This window comes from Myxine glutinosa, chromosome 1 (genome assembly GCF_964187855.1).
Source record: "Myxine glutinosa chromosome 1, kmMyxGlut1.1, whole genome shotgun sequence".
In the NCBI taxonomy this organism is placed as follows: Eukaryota; Metazoa; Chordata; class Myxini; order Myxiniformes; family Myxinidae; genus Myxine; species Myxine glutinosa.
Window position 1 is genome coordinate 228,217,106 of NC_136261.1, and position 23,395 is coordinate 228,240,500.

Sequence of the window (23,395 nt, forward strand, 5' to 3'; positions counted from 1 at the left end):
CACCAAGTTTCATCCGAGCCCGTACACAACTTATCGATATGTCGTGCTCACTGCTCACAAACAGACCGGCGTGAAAACAGCCAGATGGCGGAGGTAACAATAAGTTGTCATTAGTAGGCCGGAAGATGGGTTCCATTTTTTGGGGTTAACCTGTCTGTTGTGTGGAGGTGTTGCAACGAAATATGAATGTGATTATAAAACCTTGTTTTTTTACAAAACATTCCTGTCAGTATTTAAATGTCTGCCTATAACAATTAGTATTAATTACACTGGAGGAATGAAAATCGTTCACAAACTTTTTTTCCACAAATCTCACTTTGTGTATTAAAAGCGTCGCAAACGTGTCGTTTGTAACAAAGATTTATTCAATCCTCAAACAATAACATTTACTTGTGTTTCGGGTACATCGATTTTTTTTTTGTTAATGTGCTTATTTGAAATGTAAAATGAGTATTCCGGTTAAAATTTATCGTCTTGTTAATTTTTTTTTGATATTAACAGGTTACGTGTCCAATAAACAACAACTTTCTGTAATGTTGTCAGATTCCATTGGTTCGGAGCCACTGTTGTTTGACCAATGAGGAGCGAATTGACCAATGAGGGACGCCTTTCGGAGCTCGCCATTGGCCAATTCAGGGATCTCGTCGGAGCTCCTCCCCCTTGCCGTGTTCTGCACCGGGCCGTGCTCACTGTGCCGGTCTGTCTGCGTAGGTTGGCCTTTTACTTACATCTCCTCATCATCGCAATTACGTACCCGTGCGTTCCTTCCTGCGGCCGTGTAATAGCGGAAGATCACGTGCTTTGTGCTGTGCATGTCGCGACGTACTGTACGTGCCTGTGGCGAGGCTGCTCTACAGGGCCTGCCTTTTGTAAGGCATGTACAGTGTTGTTCGACTGTGTAACAATGCCACATTATTTATTTTGTGTTTGTGTCAAGTTGTGGTTAATTGTGGTTGAGGTCTTGTGCTAGTTTGGAATGGCATTACGCTGAGTGCTTTGCCATTCGGTGCATGAGGTAAGTGTAGTGCATCTAGATTTTCAGAAGCCTTTTTGTCAGGTACCACAAAGGTGGTCGTTACCAAGGTGATGACTTGTGGAGTGGCTGGTCAGGTAGCTACCTGGATTGGAATGCTGTGAGTGGGAGGATGTAAATAGTAGAGTACCTCAGGAATCAGCATTATGACGGTTATTATTATTTATGATTTCCATCTATTGATTTTGACAGTGCGGATACGAGTAGGCTTTCAGAATTTGCAGGTGATACGGAGCTTGGAGGTAAGGTAGATTGGGGGCGGGGTGAGTGTTCAGGTTTGTGTAGAGTCCAGCTCCTTTCATCTATTGGGTGCAAATGCTGCCAGATGCAGTCTCACGTTAGATGTAAAGTGCTGGGTATGGGTGAGAATAATGAAAATAGGGACTTCATGATGCAAGGGGCAGTGTCTTGGAGGGTATAACACAGGAGAAAGGATCGATGGTAGTAGAATCCAGGGGTAAGGAGACAGCACAATGCCAACCAGCTATAGGTAAAACAAACAGGGTTTTAGGTTGTATTCGTAGTGGGGTAAATAATAAATTGAAGGAGGTAGTTTTGGCACTACAGGAAGCTAGTGAGGCCTCATCCAGAACATTGTGTGCAGTTTTGGTCACCATGTCTCAGAAAGGACATGGCTACCAGAGAGAGTATTCAGCGCAGAGCTATTATATTGATTACAGGCCTAGCTAGATTCAGCTATGAGGAGCGGCTGAAGGAGATAAGGCCTTATACATTAGAAAGAAGGTGATTACGAGTTGATATGATCAAGTTGTTAAAGATGAAGGGGACAGATCAAGAAAGGGCAGAAGAGTTCTTCAGCAAAATAGACAGTGATCGGATCAGGTGACATAACCAGAGAGTAAAGAACGTGAATTAAGAGGGTAGTAACTATTAAGCAGGGGTCTTTCACTCGGAGAGTGGTCAATGCATGGTGTGTGGTCTCCCTGGAAAGGTAACAAACAACAGAAACAGTAGATAAGTTTAAATTGGAATTGGATAGGCACCTAGATGCATGGCTGGTTCCATGTCGAGGATTACGGTACTCCTCTTTTCCTTTGATTTCTCAGCAGTAGTCATGGCAGAAATTTGGAAATTGTTTTGGGATGACGGCGATAACTAGCCTAATCTTTGTGAAACGCACCGTGAGATAATTAACGTCGACCAAATAAATCCAAGCAGATGGAAAATCTAGCTTAGTGTCCATCTGAAGTAGTAATTGACTACTTGACCATAGCTTTTTCACACCTTTTCTTTGATTTTAAAGCTCGGTCTGTTTATATGTCTGTCTGCTACCATTAGTTTGTGGACGTAATATATTCCCATGGTATTTTTATTTCATTCATGAAGAGTAGACGAGTTGTCACAACCCCTGAACAAATTTCAAATTTCTGCCATCTTCAGCGAAACGTTATGTCTGGCCAGTCGGTTCGTGAAAGCCTTTGGCCAAAAATGTCTCCCTGCCTACCTCACAAGAAGGTGGGAATAATTTTTGCTGCTGTTGTTGTTGTAGTAGTAGTAGTAGTAGTAGTAGTAGTCGTAGTCGTAGTAGTAGTAGTAGTAGTACTACTACTACTATGACTGTTTTAAAATTGTAATACCACCCTATATATTTCAAAGTGCTTTTTATTGCAAATGTAATAATTTCATTGTACTGCCACCGTTGGTAATGTAATATGGTCAAATTTGAATGTTGGATATATCTCTTTGCGGTTCCCATACAGTCTCAGCCGGAGCCATGAGCTGCGAAGCAGCAGCGCCTGAGCTGGATCCCTACCAAGACTTTTCGGCGTGGTTGAGTGCTCAAGGCATGAAGGCCGGCTTTGCTAGGGCTATGGTGCAGGAACTTGGGATCAGCGGATATGATGAGCTGCTCGCGTGTGCCGATGATGCACAGGTAGGAGCTGGATGGAGCCTGAGGAATTTCACATGTTACTGATAGCTAAGAGTAGAACTGCTATGGATACTAAAGTGAAAATTATAGATAATTATGAGGGTTTGATTTGCATAACCGTTGGCAAGTGAATACGGTAACATTTGCATTTTGTAGTTACCACTTTTTGGGTAAAAAGAATAGCCAGAGTATAGAATAGCCAAAATTTTATTATTTGTATTTATTTCATTGAGGAAAGAGTTTGAGATTAGGAGTAGCAGCCAACTTTGATGGGCCTCAATAAAATGCAAAGGCACTTACACAAACTATCCAGGTATAGTCAATCCTGCAGATTGTAAATGTACATCTATGTTATAATGCAGGAGTGACCGTCCGTCCCCAAACTTCTCCCTCAGTTTTGGGCCTAGCCCGCCAAACCTTCTGTGGAAGCTTTTGGGGTCCCAACAGGTGGCCTAAGGTGGGTGGGAGGTCTTGTAAATTTCTCAATACAACTAGATGGTATTCATAGAATACTTACCCTGCACCGTCAACTTGTTGTGAGCCAACTCTTCTGTTTTTCAACATTTTGTTTCTTTGAACCAATATGGCTGCCAGACCACGTGAGCAATGACATCATAAATTTATATTTTCTAATATAATTGTTGCATAGATCACGCTCAATACATTTCAAACTGATCAGACGAAGCGTTGTCCCTGTCGAATTATGACATCATAATTTTGGCATCAATGACATCATTGTAAACAACACCAATTTCCCATATGGAGTTCTTTACAACGAGCCATGTTTCAATTTTTTCCATGCAGCGGTTTTGGAGATATAGAGGTGCATCATGTTTTGGTTTTTCCACGATGGCGCCTGTACCACATGACCTATGACGTCATGATTATCATTAAAATATTCCACATGAGGAGGTGCTCCTATGGTGAAAACTTAGTGCCCATCAGACCAACAGTTGCTGAGAATTTTTTTTTCACAATGATCGGATAAGTGTTCTACTTGTCGAATTATGACGTCATAACGAAGGCACCAATGACATCCTCATTAACATATCTTATTCCCCAAGGGGAGTACTTGACAATGAACCATGTTTCAATTTTTTCCATGGAGGGGGTTTCGGAGATATAAAGCTGCAACTTTTTTCGATTTTTTTCCCAAGATGGCATCTCTACCACGTGACCTATGACGTTATAATTATCATTAAAGAATTATACAGGAATAGCTGCACATATTCTGAAAATTTTGTGTCCATCGGTCTAACTTTAGAGGTGCACTTGCCTTTCAGACATCTGCTCTGGGGGCTCTGATCCATCAGATGGATGTTAAGCCAGGTGTCCCATCTGCTAGCATTAGCAGGTGATGTTAAAGATCTCACGGTGTCTTTCGCAAAGAGTAGATGAGTTATCCATGGCACCCTGAACAAATGACAAATTCTTGCCCAAATCACCTTCAGCCGAATATCAAGTCTGGCCTGCCATTTCGTGAAGGACTTCAGCAAATCTTAATTGTTTTATGAGCTGCCAACTCCAAAGTAAAATGGGGCATCGCGTAGGATGATGATTGAACTATCCTAACATCAATTGGGTTGGGAGTTGTGGAAACCTACAAACCCAACCCTGGTGTTGGGCTAGCGGCTAGGGTGCCGGCTTAGGATCCTAGGATCCTGGGTTCGAATCCCGGTCAATCGCTGAATTAACGCCAGGGGGGTTGACTCAGCCTGTCATCCTTCCGAGGTCGGCAAATTGAGTACCAGTTCACTGGTAATTCCCTGCTTGTCGTTAAAGGCGGCAAAAAAAGGGTTGGCGTCAGGAAGGGCATCCGGCCGTAAAACATTGCTTCAAAAAGGGGACTGAAAAACAACAACAACCACAGTTCCCGAAAAAGGCCAACCCCCGCTTGCGGGGAAAAATGGCCTCTAAAGGTGGTCTAACAGTTGCAGAGGAATTTTTGTTTTATTCATATTGATCAGATCAAGCATTGTATTTGTCCAATTATGACGTCATCATTAAAGCACCAATGACATCACCATCAATATATCTTATTCCCCATGGTGAGTACTTGACAATGAGCCATGTTTCAATTTTTTCCATTGAGTAGTTTGGGAGATATAGAGGTGTAACGTTTTCCAAGATGGCGTCCGTACCAAGTGACCTATGATGTCATAATTATGAATAAAATAATTCTACAGGCGGAGGCGCTTCTATGGTAAAGTTTCGTGTCAATCGGACCAACGGTTGCCGAGAAAATGAATTTTTAAAATGCAGATGTACGGCACACGGCACACGTACGACACATGGCACACGTATGCAACTGAATACTTCACCCTGCTTTTCGCTTCGTGAGCGCAGGGTAATTATGATTTTGAGTTTCCACAAATAAAAGTGTACGAAGTGTTACGTATCTGCCCTTGCTTGCTGGCAGATTAGTCTGTATTGGTTATCATGTTAGAACTGACAGCCGTGACACTTTCGCGAATTGCCTTCTCGTTTTTAACTCAACTGGACTATGTCCAGTTGAGTTTTTGTCGACACCCAGTGTCCGTCGTCCGTCTGTCGGCTCTGTCTGTCTGTCTGTCTGTCGTCTGTCTGTCGTCTGTAAACAATTTGACGTCTACGCTCTAAAAGTCACAAATATTGATCAAATTTGATGAAACTTGTTATGCAGCATCTTTAAGACATAAGCTAGTTTGGGATTGCATTTGGGCGTTGCACGCCCAAAATGGGCACGGCAGGGCGGCCATATTGAAAAATCCATTTTTGTCAATCTTGTACTTCCTAATGTAGCTAGAAGGCTGAAACTTGGTGTGTAGACAGTATGTAACAAACCTCAACACATATATTACGGGTTTTGACGATGTCCGAAAAATGACCTCGTCGTGACCTATGACATGACTTGACCCATAAACATCAGTTTGGACGACGTCCAAGCTCTAAAAGTCACAAATACTGATCAAATTTGATGAAACTTGTGCCTTTTGCCACTTAAAGATATTTGAAAACACACATATAAACGCACATATAAACATATAAACGCACATATAAACTATATAGTTTGTGGTTCTATTATGCATATTCTAACCATATTGATAAAGATCAGCTGAGTTCAGGTTCCCTGGAACCTCTAGTTTTATGTAACGGACAGTCGACTCGTTCATGCCATAATGCCTGCTCACAGAGGCAGCCATCAGCACCCTCACCTGTGTCCCCTTCATTGCCCTCACCTGCATCCCCTTCAGGGCACAACTCACCTGGGTCCTCTTCAGAGTAGTTCACTCGATTCTAACTCGTCATCATCATCATCATCATCATCACATGAAAAGTTATGTTGTATCTTAAATAAAATTTGGATACAGTACCTGCTGTTTTTTACTATTTGTAAGCACTTTTGATGACACTTTTATCATGTACATCAGTGTTCATAAAATTTTTAACATTTTCCCTTCTGAATCACGAATCACCGGGAACCTATCTCCCTTTTTCCCATTGAAACAATGTCCCGGCATTCACGGATTTGACTTTCGCGGCAATGAACACAAATTTCGGTCTTGCTATCTGCCGCGAATATCGGGCTCTTACTGTATATTTTCCCATATGGGCACATCCGCTGAGCTCTTGAGGTACATACTCAGACCCGTCGCCACTACCAACCCAAAGGCCATCAGGCCACGGATAACTCCGCGGCCCAATGGGTTGTTGAGCAACTGCTGACACCAGCTGGGATATTTGGACAAACAGTGTCCTCTCACCTTTTATGTCATGTTACCTGTTGGTGACTAATGACCTCAACTAAGGCCCGCACGCTCAGCGTTCACCCGTCTTCCAACTACACCACAGCCGAGGGAACCGTAAGGTAAATGCTGTGTTACGGATTCGTCACTTCCGTCTTTGTGGTTGTCATCCACTTGAAGCATTTTTAGTTTCATGTACTATTATTGTTACAGTTTGACTGTGAAATGGAGATAACTGTCTTCAAAGGTAAAAATAATGTCTCAGAAGGAAAACGAGATGGGTGAGGGAGAAACCGGAGGAAGAAGAAGCGGCGGGCGAGTGGATCGAGTGAGATCGGGAAAGGAAGGCCTATCTGCTTCGGGGTGTCGAGCGGACGCTGGTGGACATTGGTCACGAGCGAATATTGGTTTCCCCGGGAAACGGATTCCTGTGACAGTGTCGTTATTGCTGTGGCAAATAAACCTGCGTGACGGGTTTTGCTTTTGGTTCCGAAAGTGAATCATCGCTGGAGAGCAGGTACGCCTCCATTACCGACCCGTCCGCCATTTCACCTCGCACCAGCCTTTCACCTCGCACCAGCCATTCGCCTGGTTCTCGTGTGTGTCGTGGATTTCGCTTGGGAACTCGCGGTTCTTCGCGGTTCTCCGCTTGGGAGCCGCTGATCGTTCATGTCAGCGTCATTGTCTGGTGAAGCGAAGGTGTGAACTCCCAGTCACCTTTTGGGTGAACTTTTACCGGACCGACGTCGGCCCGACACCTCACCAAGCGGCTCGTCTGCAGCGTCGACTATTAGCCGTTCTGGGTTCAGGTCTCAGTAAAACCTTTTCTTGTGATCGCGAGAGCCAAGGGGATCGACTTTGGCCTGGTATCGTGACACAGTGACTTTGGGGGATGTTACCGATTGCTCACGTGGGAATACCGTGAGTTATTGATTCAGGAAATTGGTGGTACCATCATAGAACTTATATGGTGTTGGCTGTGCAAGTGAGGTTTTCTTGTATGTGCGTTACTTGTTGTGTGCAATTGTTGTGCACTTGTTGTGCACAAGCTAGTGCAATTGTGTGGTTTTAATACAATACTTGGTTTTTGTACCAACTGATTGGTGTGGTTTCACTGTTGGTCATTGGCACACATAATAGCACATCTTTCTGCCGTGACTCCTTTCTGGGCTCAGAGGTACACCGTGGCCGGGGTTTGGGGAGGAGCACGTAACAGAAATTGGGGGCTCGTCCGGGATAGAATTCCCGAGCATTCCCAAAATTCCCAAATTTGGAATTTTCTAACATTCCCAAATTTGTATTTCTAAAAATTTGAAATTTTTGTGTGAAGGTTAACAGGTGCTAACTAATAGTCACAATGGTGTTTGAAGTAGAAAAGTTTGTGACGTCCCCTAACGAGGCACAATTCCAGGCGTCAAAAAGATCGGAACTTATGATATTTTGGCCAAATATTATAACTTGGAGGTCCGAGTTAGTATGAAGAAAGCAGAGATTCAGACATTGGTGGTAGAATCTTTAGTGGGACAAGGAACATGGGAAGAGGTAGCCTTGGATTGGTTACCAGAGGAAAAAGGAAATATGGAGCTCTGGAAAATGGAGATGCAACTGCAGAGCCAGGAAAGGTTAAAAGAGTTGGAATGGAAAGCAGAAAAGGAAAGAGCAGAACAGGAGCGAGAACTCGAGGAGAGAAGAGCAGAGGAAAGAGCAGAGGAAAGGAGAGCCGAAAGGGAGTTAAAGGAACGGGACATGGAGTATCAGAGGGAACTTAAACTCAAGGAGCTTGAATTGCTGGGGGAACGGAGAGAAGTAGTATCCATGCCGGCTAGTTCGACAACCAGTCATAACTCTTGGGATGTTGGGAGGCATGTGAGGCTGGTTCCACCCTTTAATGAAAAGGAGGTAGCCAAGTTCTTTCTACATTTTGAGAAGGTGGCTCAAATGTTAAAATGGCCTGTCGGGTCATGGACTATGTTAGTACAAAGTGTTCTGGTGGGTAAAGCTCAAGATATCTATTCGGCTTTACCGATTGACCAATGTGCAGATTATGAGATAGTGAAGAAAGCCATTCTCAAAGCCTATGAATTGGTCCCTGAAGCTTACTGCCAAAAATTTAGGAATGCCAGGAAGAGCGAGAGTGAGACCCATGTGGAGTTTGCCAGAATGAAGGAAACCATGTTTGATCGGTGGTGTGATTCAAAGGAGATTGGGAAAGACTTCAACCGTTTACGACAATTGATCTTGGTGGAGGAATTCAAACAGTGTGTCCACGTTGACATTAAAGTGCATCTGGATGAAAAAAAGGTACCGGAGTTGTATGAGGCAGCAGCAGTGGCAGATGAATATGCCTTGACACACCGGATGGGGTTCCACAAACCTAACTTCCTGCCTAGAGTTAGCCAGGGGAGTTACGGTAAATCAGGTTCGGAGAATAAATTTTCATGGAGGCGGCCTAGAGAGGACTATGGGGAAAAATCTGATACCGCGACTTTTAGGGATCAGAAGACTGCAGTTCCAAGGCATACCTATCTTCCGGGGAGCCCGAGGCAGACCATGGGTTTTTCCTCCAGGCCTACTTGCGCTTTTTGCAAGAAACCTGGGCATTTGATGTCCCAATGTTACGTCATGAAAAGGAAAAATCAGGATCGGAGTCAAGCTAGTGCAACTCCGAATGCGTTGGCCAATGCGAGAAATCGTCTTTGGAGGACAGTGCCTTGTGAAGGCTCCCGTGCCAAAGTTACGGCATCACAGAGCGACCTTGTCCATGAGCGTTACAAGCCTTTTATTTCCGAGGGGTTTGTGTCACTGGATGGGGACTTAACTAGCCAGAGACATGTTAGGGTATTGAGGGACACAGGAGCACATCAATCTTTGATGCTTGAGGGCATTTTACCATTGTCGGAGAAGACGGCAACTGGGGTTGCCAAGATAGAACTCAAGTAGCTTGGATCCTCGATCACAGACAGACAGTGAACCAATTGTTTAACTCCGCTTTTCACTTTGCATACACCGGGGTAAAAATGTAATGTCATGCTGTGCCTTCTATGTTGATCACACCATGAGCTATAATTGTATCCCTCTTCTTAGCAATTTGAAATGCAGCTTATATTGACAAACATGGTGATGGTACCACAATAAAGTAACTCTTGTTAGGTTAGTTAGTGTCGTTTTGCATCTGCAGCTGCATAGAACATTAGAACAATATCAGTTACATTACAATATAATGGGATTTGTTGCACAAACTACACCTCCCAATTAAGATGTCCCAACAAAACAGTTGTTGCCCAACTCAATAAATAACAGGCACATTCCATGAATGTTAACTCCCACAATAAGATATGCCAGCCAATGGTGTTTCATTGGTTTAACATAGTGATATGCATGTCGATGGCACGTCGATTCAGAAAAAGCAGATTACAAGCAGATGCTGCTTCATAGAAAGAAAATGCAAATGTAAGCCTTCGATAAGCCCTGATGCTTCTTCTTTGAGACCTGTTCAGCGGGTTTACTAACTCCAATACGGCACTTTTGAAATGACGTAATCCGTCCTAAATTGCCTGGTGAGCATGCGCAGAAACCCCTAATAACTAAGTCAATCGCGGCAGCGGGACATATTCCAGTACAATTTGGGACGGATTATTTTCAGTTCAGCGGGACATATTCAGCGGGACATATTCAGCACATAGCGGGACATATTCAGGACATATTCAGCGGGATATATTCCATACCTGCCAGATAAGGATTGGAGTATGGAATGACTGAAAACACTTTTAAAGAAGCTGAAAGTACTTGGAAACATACCTGCGAGAAAGTGGTGTGCCTCTGCACCACAAAAAAATTGGAGAACTTCCTGATTAACTTGTCCAAAAAGGTGATATATTGCAGCCCTTACTGCGAAAACTCCCAACAATGTGGGCCTCCCTACAAAACTCCCTACAAATAAGTTGAAATTGACAAAAGTCAAATCCGTGGCCGATGGAGGCCTGCTTTGGATGGATAGCCGGTCGATCTTTACCCCGAGTCGATCAAGCCAAAAATTGGCAGCACTTTTTGGCGCTCGTGGGACAAAAGGCAACAGGGTGCTTACCTGCACGGAGCTCACAGGGCTTATATTTGAAACACAGAAACGCTGCACAACAAATGAAATGTTCAATAACGGATTTAATGAAATTAAATCGTGGAAATAAAATGAATGGTGAGGTAAATATATAATCCTAACTTGAGACATCTCTACTCAGATATGACTGGGGAAAGATTAAATAAAAATAAAACAATGTTCTTTTTATATCGGTCGCCACTCAGCTTGCTCAACGAGACTTTTAGGAGCTTGCTGGTTGCCGAAGCTCAAAGCCCCACAGGCGGGAAGCGCACAAGATGGCCGCTCCTCGGCGCCACGAACGTGAGGTCCTTTTTGAGGGCAGTCCTCCCTAGGGTCCCTCAGCAGTCCAGGAAAGCACAATGTGGACCCACAAACCACCACCAACACCTCCTCATGATCGCATCGGTCCACCCGAGCTCCGAAAGTTCTCCTCACTATCGATCGCACACGAGAAAACATGACCGCCCGCCACGAAGCCAGCACCAGAGAGTGATTTTTCCTCCTCCTGCCTTCGAACCTTCACTCTGATGTCACACCGACGTCATCCCAACCAATCACCGATTTCCACACAATTGCTCCATGGTCGGGCTCGACCAATCATGCCCTTCGGGGCGGGTCCTCACACAAACATTCCCGATTGGACAATTAACCTCACCCACCGATTCTCCGCCTCTACTGAGCAGGGCCTTTTTCCTTGGTCGATTGGTGAATGAATATAATGAATGAATGAATGAATGGTCGTTTTAAGGCCATTTTCCCCACTAGAGCAGGGGTTAGCCTTGCGGGCCACATGACAATCATGGTTCCCTGTTTGAGGCAATGTTTTTATGGCCAGTTGCCCTTCCTGACGCCAACCCTTGGTCACGCTCTTAGGATGCGCAGGGATACGGTGTACCTATTCTAAATCGGGGTACACACCGTGATCATTCATCCCAGCAAGCTGGTACTCAATTTGCCGACCTCGGAAGGATGACAGAGTGAGTCAACCCCCCTGGCTTTAATTCAGCAATCAACCGGGATTCGAACCCAGGATCCTAGGATCCCAAGCCGGCACCCTAACCACTGAGCCAACACCACTGACCCAACACGATTGGTGGGCGGGGTTAATTGTTCGATCGGAAATGTTCGGCCCTGTGGTGGTAGTTGTTGGTTAATGGACAGAACTCGTTACTGTTGTTGTTGTGATTATAAAGATGTGGGTTTTTATGGTCAACTTGTTATAATTGTAAGAACATAGGGGAAATCACAGGAGGCAATCACATACTGGGTGACCTACCCTTAGACCCTACCTAATTAGTATGTCTTCACCCCCTGTGTGAAGAACACATAAGCAACCTTAAGCTCATAGTTTTTCTACTTACATCAAAATTGGCTTTCTACCCACATGTGGTCCTACACAGTTCTATCTCCACTATAGTATTTCATCCCCTACCCTCACAAATGTAACTATTTACTATTAGTCATGCTTGGGAGGGGGAAGGGGGGGGGGGTACGAATTGTACAGTCGTAGCCAAATATATTCTGTTACGTGGTCCTCCCGGTAACTACCTGGTCTTGGTGACCCCCCGGACCGTGGGAGGACCCCGCCAGAAAGATCTCTGATTTATACGCTTTCGCAGCGCAATCAATATGAAAGACACAATAATTCAAGTCAATAAGAAACCCCACACCAAGGATCCGGATTACTCAATAATATATTCCCCAATCAATCAACAACCATCAACAATCAATCACCAATATTACTAAGATGGCCATCTCATATATTTCCCCCCTTTCCCCACTCACGACCCCTCAATGGTCACTGTCCCTCACAATGTCTCTGGGCCCCTCCAGACCAAGGTGAAGGTCGACTTCTCCGCACACGGGCGGTTGAACGAACCCCTGGCTGACGTGCTCCAAACGTGCACGTCGCGTACCGGGAACAGCTGCTGCAGCGCACACCTCCTTGCAAAGCAAAGCGGGCAAAGCAAGGCGCGGCTCGCAAAGCGCGCGAGGCCCAAGGTGTGACCCGTACGCGTCCTTGTAGACGTTGAGGCGAACTGTGCCGGACGCTTGGTTCCGTGCACGAACCCACGGCAACTTGACGCGTAACCGGTAATTACCCCGCGCAGGTAACTCCTCTCGCCAGACGGGCTTTCAAACGCAGCGTTCTCCACGCTGCTCAATATCAACACCGCTCGTGTCGGAGCTGGGCGAGGAAGAAGAAGATCGCCGCTTCTCCCGGACCTCGTGTCTTTTTCTTCTTCCGGTTCACTATCCCGTTTCCGGTCTCATGTTATCCGGAGCCTCTCTAACCCTTTAACCACAACAACCTTTAATAGAATAAACATTAATAAGCAATGACATGAATAGTAACTCCTCTAAATCCGGGATCCGTAACACTCCCCCCCCTTCAAGAAAGAAAGTTTGAACCCCGCGAAAACTTTCTGTGCCGGTCAACTTTGATAAACCAACCCGATACCCCAAATCATCAGTTCCCCCCGGGCACAATTATCGCATCTCAAAAATAAAGCAACAAACTTTCACCAAAACCCCCCAGAGATTCCAAGGTAATTCCCTCTAGACCAAGCGTCAACCACTTCTAGTTGCTCTTGGATGGAGGCCCAGCTGAGTACTCACTACATGGACGCCTTAAGGAATGTGGGGTTCACGGTTAGTCCGGGGAGGAAAGTTCATTACATGGACGCCTTTAAGAACGTGGAGTTCACGGTTAGCCCGTGTAGGAGCCCAGGCTCGGCGGCTCCGTCGTATATAGAGGGCTTCAACTTCTCCGGACTCCTAACAGTTACGGTGGGACCCCTTGTCCCAGCAGTCCCCTGACTGGCGGTCTCCTTCTCGGCCAGTCCTCTGCCAATCATTCTTTCGGGAGATTCCGTAACTCTGGGAGCCTCCATAGTAATATCGGCTGCTGCCAACACCAAAACTACCGCCAAGTGGTCCTCTTCTGTAGACTCCTCGACGCCTACGAAATGCCTTCCCTACTGTTATGGTCCGACCCTCCAAATCCTTACCATTCCAATTCTTCTCTGCCTCCCTGGCGTCTCTTGGGCTTGCAAACATGACAAAGCCGAACCCTCTTGACCGTTGCGTTTCCCTGTCTTTTACCACCCGCACTTCCACCAGCGGCCCATATCTGTTGAAGACAGAGGTCAGAACTTCTTCCTCTGTGTTGAAGTTCAGTCCCCCTACGAATAACTTGGAACTTTTGTCGCCATCCCGAGCTGGGGTGGTGTTATTTCCCCTGCGGTGCTCTTTACCCACCCTCAGGTTACCATAAATTTGCCCCCCGGCCAAATCATTTCCGATAATCACAGATACTCCCTCTAGAGGAAGCGTGGCTTGTAAACCGACGGTGACCGGTCCTGACACCAAATCAGATTCCAAATGGATAACATGAAGTGGGGCACTAACACAGCCACCAATCCCTTGTAACCGAACCCTATCACCAGTTGCGGTACTCTTTGACAATGGCAAAATGCCTTCAAGCATTAAGGATTGATGGGCTCCTGTGTCCCTCAATACCCTAACAGGTCTTGGGTTAGTCAAGTCTCCCTCGAGTGAGACCAACCCCTCATAAATAAATGGTTGGTAACTCTTCTGTGGGCCATTTCTTACGCTTGCCATCGCATTCGGAGTTGTAATAGCCGGACTCCGCTCTGGGTTGTCCCTTTTCATGAGGTAACAACTGGACATCAAGTGTCCAGGTTTTTTGCAAAAGGCGCAAGTAGGCCCGGAGGAAAAACTCGTGGTCTGCCTCGGGCCCCCCGGAAAATAAGTTTGTCTTGGGCCAGTCGCCCTCTGATTTCGAACAGTTCGGGTATCAGCGTTGTCCCCATAATCATCTCGAGGCCACCGCCATGTATTGTCGTTCTCTGCACCTGCTGTTCCACAACTCCCCTGCGGAAATCTAGGCGAGGAGTTAGGTTCGTGGACCCCTATCCGGTGTGTTAAGGCATAATCATCTGCCATGGTGGCTGCGTCCCACAACTTTGGTACTTTCTTTTCCTGCAGATACACTTTGATGTCCTCGTGGACACACTGTTGAAATTCCTCCACCAGGATCAAGTCACGCAATGCTTCGAAGTCGTTCCCGACTCCTTTTGACTCACACCACCGATCAAACATGTTTTCTTTCACTCTGGCAAACTCCACATGGGTCTCACTCTCCCTCTTCCTGGCATTCCTGAATTTTTGCCGGTAAGCTTCAGGAACCAACTCATAGGCTTTGAGGATGTGCTTCTTCAATACCTCATAATCTGCACATTGGTCCATTGGTAGCGCCGAATAAATCTCTTGAGCTTTACCCACCAGCACACTTTGCACTAGTATGGTCCAGGCCTCCTCCGGCCAGTTTAACTGTCGAGCCACTTTCTCAAAGTGTGGAAAAAATTGAGTGACTTCCTTTTCACTGAAGGGTGGAACCAGCCTCACATGTCTGCCCACATTCCAGGTGTTCTGGCTCGGTGTCGACCCCGTCAGCAAGGGTGGTACCTCTCCCCGTTCTCTCATTAAATCCAGCTCCTTGAATTTAATTTCTTGCTGAAGCGCCAGATCACGTTCCTTCAACTCCCTTTCGGCTTTTCTCTCCTCTGCTTCGAGTTCCCTGGCAGCTCTCCTCTCCTCTGCTTTTCTCCCTTCTAACCTTTCCTGGAGTTCTCGTTCCACTCTCCTTTCCTCTGCTTGTTTCTCTTCTCTCCTCTCTTCTGCTTTCCTTTCCTCTTCTGTTCTTTCCTTTTCTGCTTTCCTTTCTTCTTCTTTTAACCTTTCCTGGAGTTCTCGTTCCACTCTCCTTTCCTCTGCTTGTTTCTCTTCTCTCCTCTCTTCTGCTTTCCTTTCCTCTTCTTTGATCCGTTCCTGGCTCCGTAATTGCAACTCCAGTTTCCGGAGCTCAACGTCTTCTGGTTCTTCGGGTAGCCACTGCCAGGCTAACTCGTCCCATGTTCCTAATCCCACCATAGATTGTATCACCGTGGTCTGCAACTCTGCCTTCCTCAAATTAGTTCGGACCTCCAAGTTAAAATGTTTGGCCAATTTCAAGAGGTCCGATTTTAGTAATGCTCGGAACTGTGCCTCACTCGGGGTTACCGCAAAGTTCTGTGCCACAAACGCCATGGTGACTACTGGTAACACCTGTTAACCTTCACCCCAGAAATTTCCAACAAAGAAAAGCAACAGTATTACTATTATTGCTATTGTTTTTTTGTTGTTGTTGTTGTTTTGTCGGCAGAGCAAAACAATTTTGGGAACGTTGGAAAAGTTCCCACTCTTGGGAATTCTTTCCCGGACTAAAATTTAGAAAATTTTATATATCCCGGACGTAGACCCAATTGCAAATCGTAATTTGGACGAGCCCCCAATTCTGTTACGTGGTCCTCCCGGTAACTACCTGGTCTTGGTAACCCCCCGGACCGTGGGAGGACCCCGCCAGAAAGATCTCTGATTTATACGCTTTCGCAGCGCAATCAATATGAAAGACACAATAATTCAAGTCAATAAGAAACCCCACACCAAGGATCCGGATTACTCAATAATATATTCCCCAATCAAACAACAACCATCAACAATCAATCACCAATATTACTAAGATGGCCATCTCATATATTTCCCCCCTTTCCCCACTCACGACCCCTCAATGGTCACTGTCCCTCACAATGTCTCTGGGCCCCTCCAGACCAAGGTGAAGGTCGACTTCTCCGCACACGGGCGGTTGAACGAACCCCTGGCTGACGTGCTCCAAACGTGCACGTCGCGTCCCGGGAACAGCTGCTGCAGCGCACACCTCCTTGCAAAGCAAAGCGGGCAAAGCAAGGCGCGGCTCGCAAAGCGCGCGAGGCCCAAGGTGCGACCCGTACGCGTCCTTGTAGACGTTGAGGCGAACTGTGCCGGACGCTTGGTTCCGTGCACGAACCCACGGCAACTTGACGCGTAACCGGTAATTACCCCGCGCAGGTAACTCCTCTCGCCAGACGGGCTTTCAAACGCAGCGTTCCCCACGCTGCTCAATATCGACACCGCTCGCGTCGGAGCTGGGCGAGGAAGAAGAAGATCGCCGCTTCTCCCGGACCTCGTGTCTTTTTCTTCTTCCGGTTCACTATCCCGTTTCCGGTCTCCTGTTATCCGGAGCCTCTCTAACCCTTTAACCACAACAACCTTTAATAGAATAAACATTAATAAGCAATGACATGAATAGTAACTCCTCTAAATCCGGGATCCGTAACAATTGGGCCCCTTGCACTTTTTTTCAAAAAACTTACAATTTTCTCTAAAGATAAGTTGAAATTGACGAAAGTATTTGGTCTCCACATTTCTTTATTTCACGGTTAATATTACAGAACCTTTATTTTTGATTCAGAACTTAATATATCCTTTTAAATCAGAAAATAAAAAGAAATGGCATTGACAAAATTATTGACACTTGACGTAATATTTGGGAGCACAGCCTTTAGACAAAATAACTGCAGTCAAGCGCTTCCTATAGCCATGAATGAGCTTCCTACACCTCTCTACTGGCAGGTTGGCCCACTCTTGTGCAAACTGCTCCATTTCTCCCAGATTTGAAGGGTTCCTCCTCCCAACTGCTGTTTTCAGATCTCCCCACAGGTGTTCAATGGGATTTAGATCTGGACTCATTGCTGGCCACTTCAGAACAGTCCAGCGTTTTGTCTTGAACCATTCCTGGGTGCTTTTTGAAGTGTGTTTGGGGTCATTGTCCTTCTGCAAGACCCATGACCTTCGACGGAGACTCAGCTTTCTGACACTGGGTTGAATATTGCGCTCCAAAATGCCTTGGTAATTTCCTGATTTCATGATGCCAAGTACACATTCAAGGCACCCAGTGCCAGAGGCAGCACAGCAACTCCAAAACATCACTGAACATCCTCCATATTTGGCTGTAGGGAAGGCGTTCTTTTCTTTGAAGGCTTCATTTTGTTTTCTGTAAACATAGAGATGATGTGCTTTCCCAAAACGCTCTAATTTCATCTCATCTGTCCACAGGACATTCTACCAGAAGGATTTTGGCTTGTTCAGGTGTGTTTTGGCAAACTCTAGTCGGGCTTTCTTATGTCTCTCTCTCAGCAGTGGGGTCCTACCATAGAACCCCCTTTCATTGAGTAGGTGATGGATGATGTGAGTTGAAACTGTCGTACCTTGTGTCTGAAGGTCAGCTTGAATCAGTTTGGCAGTTGATTGAGGTGCTTTCTCCACCATTCGAACAATCCTTCGCTGCAATCTTTGATCAACTTTTCTCTTACAGCCACGTCCAGGGAGGTTGGCAACAGTGCCATGGGCCTTAAACTTCCTGATAACATTGCGTACGGTGGACACAGGAACATCAAGGTCTCTGGAGATGGACTTGTGTCCTTGAGATTGATTGTCCATGCTTGGCTACAATCTTGTCTGACTTCCACAGACAATTTTGTGGTTTTCTTTCTTTTCTCCATGTTCATTGCGGTACACACAGTGACACAAAACAGCAGAATGACTCCTTTTCTCTTTTCAAACTGGTTGAATGAGTGGTTTTTATATTGCAGGCACTTGCAACTCACCACAGGTAAGTTAAATTCCAAAGTAAAGGAGAATCACCTGCTTGAAATCTAGATATTTCTAACTTCTAAAAGGTGCCAATAATATTGTCTGGGCCATTTTAGGATTTCTGTGTGGAATAAGCTCGGATTTAGTCATTTTTTAATCGTTTTTTGTTTTGTTTCACTGCAAACCAAAGAAATGCATTTGTGGATACCAAAATATTTTTTAATTTCAACAATTTTCAGGAAGAAATGGTGCATTGTTTGACAAAAGTGCAAGGGTGTCAATATTTTTGCCCACGACTGTATAATGGCCATAATATATACCTCTGTTTAGTAAAAAAAGAAAAAAAAGAAGGTTAACAGTAGACATTTGTGAATGAAAAAATAAAAGGCAAAAATAATGCCCGTACCTGATTGTGCTTTGCTTTTACGTTTCCGTTTCTAAAATCTCCACTGCCGCCAAACCTTGCCAAATTTTTCAAACAGGGGAGGTAATCAAGTTCTCCTTCCAATGTAAGCATCAAAGCTTAAGCTGCAAGTGCTGTTCCTTCTGCTGTATGTATTACTGATTTTAACTTTTCTCTCAGTTTCAGCATCTTATCTTTGCCTTTACATTGTTTCCCCAAAGCCGCCTTCCATGCCACAAAACCAGAACATGGAAAGGCTAGCTTCTTCTATTTTGGGGGTCAATCAAATCATTATGTAATCGGCTTGTTAGGTGTACACCCAGCTTTGCAATAATGTGCAACCTTAGGAAGTAGAAATGATCGGCTCTACCCACAGCTCCTAATGCTACCCAATGATTACATGAAGGTAATACGTTGCGATGGGAACAAGGTATTGGTGCCCATTTCAAGTCGGTCTGACTCTCATGTGGACTAGTATCACATGTACACAAGACCATGAAAGACAGGCAGGTTGGCCCCTCCTTGAACATCACTAATGATAAAGGTGGGTCTTTACCAAAAAAAATCTTGTCGTAGACATAATTCTGAGACTAATTTGGGGCTGACGAGGGCCGTATAGCTTGAAACAAACGTCGCATGGTCAGGTTGTGGGCGAAAATTAATTAAAAACAAGTCCGGAGACGACGATGGTTCATGAGCGAGCAGTATTCAATGACAAAGGTCAAAACCGACATTGAAAATATATAAATAGGAATGTATTATCTGTTATGAGACTAGTTAGCTACACAATACCGAAAATTCAGTTCGATTCCGACAACTTTGAAAATTTGACCTTTGTGACCTTGAAATGTCAAAACGAAGGTTACTGACCTTGAAATGAGATAGACAATAATGTATAATCAGTTATGAGGTTAGTTAGCTAAACAATACCGAAAATTCGGTTCGATTCCGACAACTTTGAAAATTTGACCTTTGTGACCTTCAAAGGTCAAATGTCGAAGATTCTGAAATTTGTTGGAAAACTTGTATTTCATGATGTATGTGATAATATAAAAACATGTACGACATTTCACCCTATCGGGAAGCGAACAATGTAATAAAACCATCAAAAAAATCGACTTTTCTAAATTTTGTGACCTTGACCTTGGGGCAAAAATGAAAAATCGAGCTCCGTGGGGCTAGAGACTAGACACATGACATTGGCCTAACCAATTACCGAAACCCCTGTCAGATTCCACCAACTCCCTCGGAGAAGATGTTGCTTGAAGATGTAGCTTGAACTCGATTACCCCCTAAAAAGACATCTTTTTGGGCGTGGCTCCGCCCACAATGGGCGCAATACGCCCACTCTACGCAGGACACAACTAGATCATGATATCAACCGCCCACCCAAGTTTCATCAGGATCGGATGATATCATCGGGTAGTTATGTTGCGGACAGACAGACACACACACATGACGAATATAGTGGTCACTTGATAACTCGTGAACCAATACAAAACTAGAATATCTTGGTTGGATAAGTGTCCAAGCCCCTCAGGTAATACTTGGTGGAAGCACCTTTGACAACAATTTCAGCTGTGAGTCTGTTGGGATAGGTCTCTACCAACTTTCAACACCTTGATTGGGCAATATTTGCCCATTCTTCTTTACATTCTTTACCTTTCTTCTGTTCAAGCTCAGTCAAGTTGCTGTTCAGGCTCAACCATAAAGTGGACATTTATCTTTTTGTTCTTTAGCCACTCCAGTATAGATTTGGCTTTGAGCTTCGGGTCGTTGTCATGCTGACAGGTGAACTTCCGTCCCACTTTCAACTTTATTGCAGAGGACAGCAAGTTTTCCTCTGATTTTTCTGTATTTTGCTCCATCAATTTTCCCATCTATGCTTCACAGTAGGGATGGTGTTCTTTGGGTGATGTGCTGTGTTGGGTTTGTGCCAAATGTAATGTTTTGCATTTAGGCCAAAACATTCCATCTTGGTTTTGTCAGACCACAAAACTTTTTGTCACATGGCTTCAGAATCTACGGTGTGTATTTTTGCAAAACGGGACTCAAAGTGGGTTTTTTGAGTAATTGCTTCCTTCTTGCCACCCCACTGTACAGGCTGGACTTGTGGAGTGCTTGGAATATTGTTGTCACCTGCACACTGACCAGTCTTTGCCATAAAGGCCGGTAGCGCTTTCAAAGTCATCATTAGCCTTTTGGTGGCCTCTCTGATAAGTCTCCTCCTTGCTTGCTTATCCAGTTTGGAGGGACGGCCTGATCTAGGCAGGGTCTCAGTGGTACCATACGCCTTCCACTTCTTGATGATTGTCTTGACTGTGCTCTAAGGGATATTTAAGGCCTTTGAAATATTTTTATATCCATCCCCTGATCTGTGCCTTTTCACAACTTTATCCCAGGGATCTTTTGAAAGCTCCTCGGTGCTCATGGTTGAGTCTTTGTTGTGAAATGCACTACTCGGAAGAGGAAACCTACAGGAACAGCTGATTTTATTCCGAAATCATCAGAATCACTGCAATTTAACACAAGTGGAGGCCAATTAACTTGATGTGTGATTTTGAAGGTGATTGGTTACACCTGAGCTAATTTACAATTTATATTATAAGGGGGGTGAACCCTTATTCAACCAAGATATTCTCGTTTTGTATTTTTAATTAATTTTCTGAAATTTATAGAATTTCATTTTCACTTGGAAGTTGTAGGTTACGATGTGTAAATAAAGGTGGGAAAAGTCTGATTTAATGCAATTTAATTCCGGGCTATAAGGCAAAAAAAGATTAAAATGTTGAAAGGGGCGTAGACTTTCTATAGGCACTGTATATATATACATATATATATTTTTATGTATTTTTTTATGTTGAAGGCTCCAGTCATGGACTATATAGTCCTCATCGAGGCCAGGCCTTAAATAAAAGAGAAGCAAAGTGTATGATGTTTGTTTGGAAGAAAGAGAGATTGAAAGACACACACACACACACACACACACACACACACACACACACACACACACACACACACACACACACACACACACATACACATACACACACACACACCACACACACACACACTGCTTATCTGAGACGTTTCAATGTTATAGTCTACAATAATGTCGTGTATTACATTGCATGAAAGGTTTAATTAAAACATTATTATTTAACTAATATTTGAACGAGGTTAACAGTTTCATTATTTTTGTCTCAAATAGACATTGTCCCCTTCATTCCTTTCCAATGACATTTTAAAATGAAAAACACCATTTTTGTGTCTTCATTTCACTTGTAAATTGGAACGCCTGATTTCACAAATTTGAAATGTTTTTGGATGAATGCAATGATTTTTTCAAGAAGAAAGTTTCTTTCTGAATGGCTTTCGTTTAGTATACACAAAGAATTAAGTTAAGCACCCCCTAATCCTGTCCTGAACCTGAACCCCCTCGAGCACGTTTGGGACATGTTGGGACGACAAATTGCGAAGATGGTCCCTCCAATAGCCAATCTGGATGAATTGGAACGTGCATTACATCGGGAATGGAACAACCTGCCACAGCAACGCATACGACGGCTTACAGGGTCTATGAGACGTAGGATTGAGTCAGTGATCCGATCACGTGGGTCCTACACACGTTATTGATGCAAAGATCGCTAGAGGTCTTCTCAGAACAATGACTGTACGTTAGAAAACATAAACGTCATCCACACTGTCCGTGATGGACCTATAGCTCCATACTTAAATTGAGGTGAAAATATGCCTAAAATTCCCAAAAAATTTCACCTTAAATTATTCAGAATAAAATATTGAAAACGGCATGATTGTTATGTTTTTATGTGACCATAATATCACTTCTCCAGAAAATATAGCAATATCATGGGTATATTACACTGTTTTGACGACAACAAACTTGTAATGTGCGAGGTTGTACAAAAACGGGGGGGGGTGCTTAACTTAATTCTTTGTGTATATTTTGAAGTGGAATGACTGCTGAATTCCTCTCATTCACATTTTTTTCCTCCTTCATGGTTTTTCCTTGCCTTGTTTCATTCTTCCATTTCTATTGTAGTCTAGCTGTATGTTGTGGATGATGATGATTCGTTGAATTTTGTTTACTCGTACCATTGAATCTAAAAATATTTTGCACCCGTGTATTTTTTGATCACGGTTGGTTGGGTGCAGCCAATCTATTTATATTATGTATGCATGGGTGTTGGAGATGTGGAGGATAAAGCGAGAGAATAAAATATGGAAAATAGAAGTTAAGAAGGCTTGACAGAGTCATGATTTATTTCAACATTACCTTTTGATTGTATGTAGGATGATTGCATTTTTTTTCTTCTACTTTTTAGATGAAGATTCATCGTGATTGCCAATACATATTATTACCTTCACATTGACTCATTTAGTTTGTGTATTTACAGGTAATGACTGAGCTCCTGAACCTGGTCAAGACACGATTCTCATTTGCCTTCTACGCTGTGCTGCGACGCATCATGCGTGCAATGACGTGGCGGCGAACTGCATCACCCCCTCAGCAGTCCCCTGGCCTCAGCCTCCTGCTTGACGCCATTGTTGCCATGCTGACGAGCCTTAGCCAGGAACTTGTACGTGCAGCCCAGCAACTTGGCTCTCTTGATTCCATACTTTTGTCTGGGACGGAAGCGACGGAGGGTGATCCAGCAAGAGAGCTTGCAGGTGACACACAGTATTGGCCTTT

The 23,395-nt window shown here is 44.4% G+C and overlaps 1 protein-coding gene across 1 annotated transcript in view; it reads left to right on the top strand.

The window, feature by feature from the left end:
- The first annotated feature begins 631 nt into the window (after positions 1-631).
- Positions 632-23,395, top strand: part of LOC137434747 (uncharacterized) — a 98,582-nt gene continuing 75,818 nt past the window's right edge. Inside the window, exons 1-3 of the mRNA XM_068127868.2 lie at positions 632-707; positions 2,755-2,927; positions 23,100-23,373. Coding sequence (XP_067983969.1) covers positions 2,769-2,927; positions 23,100-23,373 — 433 coding nt within the window. The 5' untranslated portion in view covers positions 632-707; positions 2,755-2,768. The remainder of the gene's footprint in view (positions 708-2,754; positions 2,928-23,099; positions 23,374-23,395) is intronic.